The sequence below is a fragment of the Cariama cristata genome, unplaced genomic scaffold (assembly GCF_000690535.1).
Source record: "Cariama cristata isolate BGI_N322 unplaced genomic scaffold, ASM69053v1 scaffold4036, whole genome shotgun sequence".
Taxonomy (NCBI): domain Eukaryota; kingdom Metazoa; phylum Chordata; class Aves; order Cariamiformes; family Cariamidae; genus Cariama; species Cariama cristata.
The window spans coordinates 30,260-36,057 of record NW_009623646.1 but is presented as its reverse complement, the minus strand read 5'-3'; the positions used below and the strand labels follow the sequence as shown (position 1 = coordinate 36,057).

Genomic DNA, 5,798 nt, shown 5'->3' with positions numbered 1-5,798 from the left:
AACCCCACACAAAAAAAAAAAAAAAAAAAAGGGGGGGGGGAGAATAAGAGGGAATCACATATTGGTGGCAACTTTATCACATGCAGTAAGCGTGAATAAATAAAGGGGGAGGCAGAGTGACCCCCCAGCCTGTCCTGCCGGGCTGTGTGGCTGCAGCCCTGCCCGGCTCACCTGCGTGCCTGCGGGCAGTTCTCTCTGCCCGCTGCCCCTGCCCTCCAGCCGGACCCCTGGCAGGGACAGCTGAAGGCCCAGGGCACCGCGCCAGGCGAGCACGCCTTGCCGAGGGCGAAAGCGCATCCTCTTCCACACGGACACAAAGCCAGCCCAGAGACAGCTTCAGTATCCCGGGGGAGAGAGACCGGGGCTGCCCTTGCCACATCCCCCCAGTGAAGAAGAAAGTTGATTTCAAGGAAAAGTCAGAGATTTCTGGAGCAGGCGGAGAAAGGGGAAAGCCAGCTGCTGACCCTGCAGGAGGTAGGCACTCTCCTCTCCCTGCTAAAGCCATCGCAGGTTAAGGTCACCTTTACCCCAAGCCACAATCAACGCTTTGCACTCACCTTGGCTGATCTTTATGTTTGTTTGAGGAAAAGCCTGGGCGGCGAACAACGCCGCAGAGAGGAGCACACAGACGTCCCACCCGGTGCCCATTGCCAGGGAGGGAGGACAGGACGGGATGTTCCCCCAGCCGCGCAGGCAGCCGGTTGCAGGGGTCACGGCTCAGCCCGGGACCTCCCGGCTGTGCCAGGGAAGCTGCTGGTGCAGAGGTGGATATAGGCGCTGTGCTGCTCCCTCCCCCAAAAGCGGTGGCTCTCCCAGCGACACACGCCTTCCCACCCACCGCTGGCTGAGCCCAGCCGCGCTCATTGCATCCCACCCCGAGGGACCTACACCCAGACCTTTGCCCACGGCCTGGCTCGGGGGGTGCATGTCTCCTCCCAGAGACCCTCCGTCACACACCAGAGACTGCAGGCGAGCAAGGAAATCCCTTATCTACCCCCTTCCGATTGCTTCCTGAGACATTATGTTGTGTCCCCAATTTAGCACTGCCCAGCTGTGCTGTGCTGGCTGCCTTGCCCTGTCACAGGGATGCTGGTGGGCATCAGCGGCCAGGCACAGACGGGAGCTCGGGGCAGACCTTCACCTTGGGGTGCCTGAAAAACGCACCTCTTTTGCCTGCTGTGCAAGGCCGGCAGCCCTTCAAACTCAGGGCAGGGTGAGCAGCTGGAAGGCGAGGGCTGTGCTATGGCAGGGGAAGCTGGGCACCTCGGGTGAGGCAGGCTGGGTCTGGGGGGAACGGGGGGAACGGAGGGAGAGGGTCCCCAGGGCTGCAGGGGGGCACTGCCTTGTGCCAGGCTTTCTGCAGCCAGTTGTTGTGGGGTTTAACCCATTTCTGCCCCATTTTGTGCTTCCTTGGTTTGGTTTTTTGTGGTTGTTTTGTGGGGTTTTTGGGTTTTGTTTGTTTGACCAGGGAAAGGCAAGGCTTTGACACACCAAAACAGCCTGGCAGAGGGAACCACCAGCTGTGCCAGGGGGTCCAGGGCTGTGACACCAGGAACTCACGCTGTGCCCATCTGCCAGGTCCGTGTTGGGTCCATGCAGTCCTGTAACAGCAGAAAACCTTCAGCATCAGGCAGCAGTCAATACTATTAACAGTCAATATTATCTAGCATGTCTCCTTTCTGCGGTCAACATTTTTTTGAAATAAACTTCAGATTTTTAAAAATCTTGTATGAAGTCTTTCTAGCTGTTGCGCTGGTGAGGGAACATTATAGGCACAAATACTATGAAATTTTATGGCACTGCTCCACTTCCAATTTATGCCTTAAATCAGCATTGAATGAACTGCTTAGGAACATACTTAATGCTATTCCCTTTTTATTCTTAGCTACAAATTAAAAATTTCAGCATTTTCTGAGACTTCAGTTGGGATGATCCGTTTTTACAGGCAAGATTCAAGGAGAAACAATTTGGGGTGACACAAAGCTTTCAATATATAAAGAATCCAGGCTTACTCCAGAGACAATAACTCATTGAATCAACTTTCATATATTAATTTTTCTTCACATAAAATAAAACCTTTTAAGAAAACTCCCCCCTCTCCACTTGCAGTTCCATACATTGATCTGAAACTATATGGTCCAAGGAAAACCTATTGATATATCAGACCGCTAAAAATGAAGGAAGCCAAGGCATGCCTCTTCCTTTCTTAACGGTGTGCCATCCCCAGATTCAGCCAGTGTTACAAGCAATTATCAGCAAATATGGAACAAAACTCTTTGAGCATATTAATCTGCTCCCAAAGCACAAATGCTTATGCATAAAGGGGGAGTAGAGATCCAGAATAATTTTAATCCTGTTTCTGACGACAGACCCACCGCAGCAGCATCCCCCCCCAGCACAGGCAGGAGTGCCGAGCCCCCCGTGCCCCCCCCCGAGCCAGCGGCTCCGTGCTCAGCACAGCAGCTGGGCATCGGCTTCGCTCCCAGCACTGGGAAAGCCCACGCACGCTGTGCACGCAGAGCCGGCTGGAGTTGCAGCTGCACTTTGGGTTACCTTCTGGTTTCACAAAAGATGAGGCGTGTTTTACCTGCTGGATGCAGCCCTGGGGTCACAGCCACCTCTCGTTTGTTCAGCCCTTCTGCTCCTCTCCCTCCCCACACTGTTGCCCTCCAGGTTGGGAGCTCCTCAGTGTGTGCTTCCATCCAGCTTTTATTGACCTTTCCTCAGGGTTCCCTTGCCAATTTTTGGCATCGTATGTACGTGACACCCCACTCCCTGTGAAACAGATACCTCATGGCTCCAAGGACAGACGCATGGGGAAGAGTGCCTTCTGTTAACATTGCCACCCCAGTGCTTGAACAAAGCACGTGGCAGGTCTCAGGCCAGCTTCTGGATGCCCAGAGCTCGTGCTGCTGCCCATAGACCTCACGTGGAAGAGTATTAACGTCAATGGCAGTGACTGCTGAAACCACAGCCCCTTGTCTGAGCCTTGCTGAACTACGGGAAGAGATCAGCCTGCTACAGCGCATTTGCCCAGGACAGCCGGTGGGCTCCCTCTCCACCATGATTTATTGATGAGACAAACCAGGAGGAAGCCAGAGAGTTGCTATCGACCTCGCCAAGAGGCAGGTTAGAATTGAAACACACCCTCCACCACACGCTCGGAAAGAGGATGCCCAGGGACAGCCCTGCGGCAACCGCTGTCCCCATGGCCACGTGCCACTGACACACGGCGCTGTGCCGGAGAGCGGTCGGGAGCCATGTGCAGTGGTCTGTGGGAAGCCAAGGCGTTCACTGGGGGACAGCGTGCATGACCACACCAGCAAGCTAAGCTCCTAACCCTGTTCATCCCCAGCCACAGCAACTGGGCAATGGTTCAGTAACGAGGTCACCAAGGCCTTTTTTTGTGATCCCCTATCCAAGGCCATGCTGTGCTCTGCCGGGAGCAGGGTGTCCGCACTGTCACTCTCCTTCTGGATGCAGAGGGGAGAAAACATCTCTTGTAGCCTCTTTGTATTCATTGCATTCCCTCCTCCGTGATGTCAGGATCACCGCATCAGACTTGGCTGTCACATGGAGATGAGCACAGGGATGCTCTGAGCGCACAAGGGAATGAAACGCCCATGACAGTGTAAACCGGAGCAGGCTCCAGACCCAGACCGAAGGCGTGCTGCAGGGATGCTGGTATCAGAGTTACAAACATAGACCTTCATGCCGGAGCACAAACATCCTGGACAGCAGCAAAGACTACTGACCGACACACCAACACCTGCCCAAACAAGCACTAAGCTTTTTTTTTCTTCCCCCAAACTTTTTAAGACTCACCTGTCCTTAACTGTAGCAGCCAGACAACAAACAGGTGAAATAGGCAGATATATGTATTGTTACCTTTTTAAAAATCAAAATACTAAAAGCACAGGAGGTAATGGAATTTCATTCTGGCCTGCATTTGATGAAGAGAGGAGCAGGAGATGACTGCTGCCTGCCCTACCACATGCCAGCTCTGGACTGCCATCGCTCCGACCTCCAGTTTCAAAGGTTGAAGGGCCACAAGCAAAGGCAAAGCTTCCCGCAGCACCCAGCCCCAAGTCCCTGCCCCAAACACCACCTTTATGTTGCTCAAGGCAACTCTCCTGCTTCCAGCAAAAAGGGACTGAGCCAGGCAGATGGAGAGCATGCCGGTCTGCACCCCTCCCAAGCAGCCGACGGGGACGCGGGAAGGCTCTGCACCGCAGGGTGCAGGGAGGGGGAGCGGGCCACCAGCCTGGGCTACTGCAGGGGCCACGGGCTACTGCCCAGCAATTTCACAGGTGACCTAGGGAGCAGGATACGGCCAGAGCCCGGGGCCCTTCCCCACCTCCTCTGTTTGATCACAGAAGCACTGATGTGACAGCGGAGATGACCCATCCGTAACACCCCGAGGCTTTCCAGCCCAAGACAGATAAACACTGCTGAAGACAGAACAGAACCTTCCTTCTCCAAAACAACGACATGGAAAGACAAATTCATGAGCCAGGCTCAGCTTTCTTCAGGGTGATGTCCTTTTTGTTTGATTTCTTGAACAGGCTGTAAGCAAGATACAGATTTTAATGCAGTCTCAACATTAATAAATAGAGCAATAAAGAAAATAACAATAATTTGGGGCCCACTCCTGCAAAGAACCAAGACCTAGAGCCCGGTGCAGAGACTTTGACACATCCAACCTGCAGCGCGTTGGGTGTGCTCTGGCTGGGACCCACTTGTGGCCAGACCAACACATCTGGCTTGTTCTCCTGACCCATCTCTGTCAGCAGGTCCCCAGTTTCTCTCAAATTGCTCCTGGTTCATCCAGAGTGAGTAACAAGGGGGTAAACGCCAGCATTTTGGCTTTTCTTGTGCCATAAACGCAACTGATGGAGCTCAACACAAAGATGAATTCTGCTGACAAGTATCACCCCAGACTACATAGCACAATTAAATAGAATTTTATTTTCAATAAATATACAATCTGCATCATACCAGACAATACGCCGTGAAAAAATAAAATGTACAGAAGCAACCAACAGGACAGCTTGACCGTAGCTAAGTTCACTTGGTGACCTGGAGAACTACCTGGGTTAACACACACAACACAGAAACAGCCACTGCAGTCTGTGAGATAGTTAAAATTGTGTATTTTGGGTCTTCTTAACTGCAAAAGTCCCCACGGCAGGTTTCTTTTGCACAACACAGGTTTGAAAAGACATGAGCTGGCTTTCCTGGTACAAATGCTATTGGAAATGTTTACTTTGCTATATCATCACGGTATCTACTTGACACACACAGACTGCTATCGAGAGTGGCAGGTCTCACCGCTGACGTGACATCGGATCCGTCTGACACGGGGCCACACGGCCACACGTGTGTCCCGGCACACAAATGCACGCGTACGTACTAATAGGAGCTTAATTCTGTTAAAACTAGTACAAGGACAAAACTGGAGTCAGAATCAATTTTACCACAGGTTCTACCGTTTAAAAAAAAATTCTAGCCTAATTACCACGTTCACCAACGAGAGCACACGGGTACTGATATCTCCGAGAGGATGAGCCATGGATTTGGACTGGAAGGATAGCGGAGGCAACTCCCAACTCCTCCACCTGCTCAGCGCTTCCCGCAGCACCTCCACGCGCAGCCCACGCCGCCCGGCCACACACTCTGCCACGTGGGATGCAAACAGCTGAGCAGTGCCGGGTGCGAGCAGCGAGAGGTCTGGCCAGCTGGCTGGGCCACCGGTGGCCCCAGGGGAACGGCCAGGACCCGGTGGGACACGGCTCGCA

At 53.1% G+C, this 5,798-nt stretch overlaps 1 protein-coding gene across 1 annotated transcript in view; it reads right to left on the bottom strand.

Moving 5' to 3' along the window:
* The window catches only part of CLEC19A (C-type lectin domain family 19, member A), an 8,311-nt gene extending 7,663 nt beyond the window's left edge, over window positions 1-648 (bottom strand). Inside the window, exon 1 of the mRNA XM_009702813.1 lies at window positions 558-648. Within this exon, the coding sequence (XP_009701115.1) occupies window positions 558-648 (91 nt within the window). The remainder of the gene's footprint in view (window positions 1-557) is intronic.
* Between the last annotated feature and the right edge of the window lie 5,150 nt (window positions 649-5,798).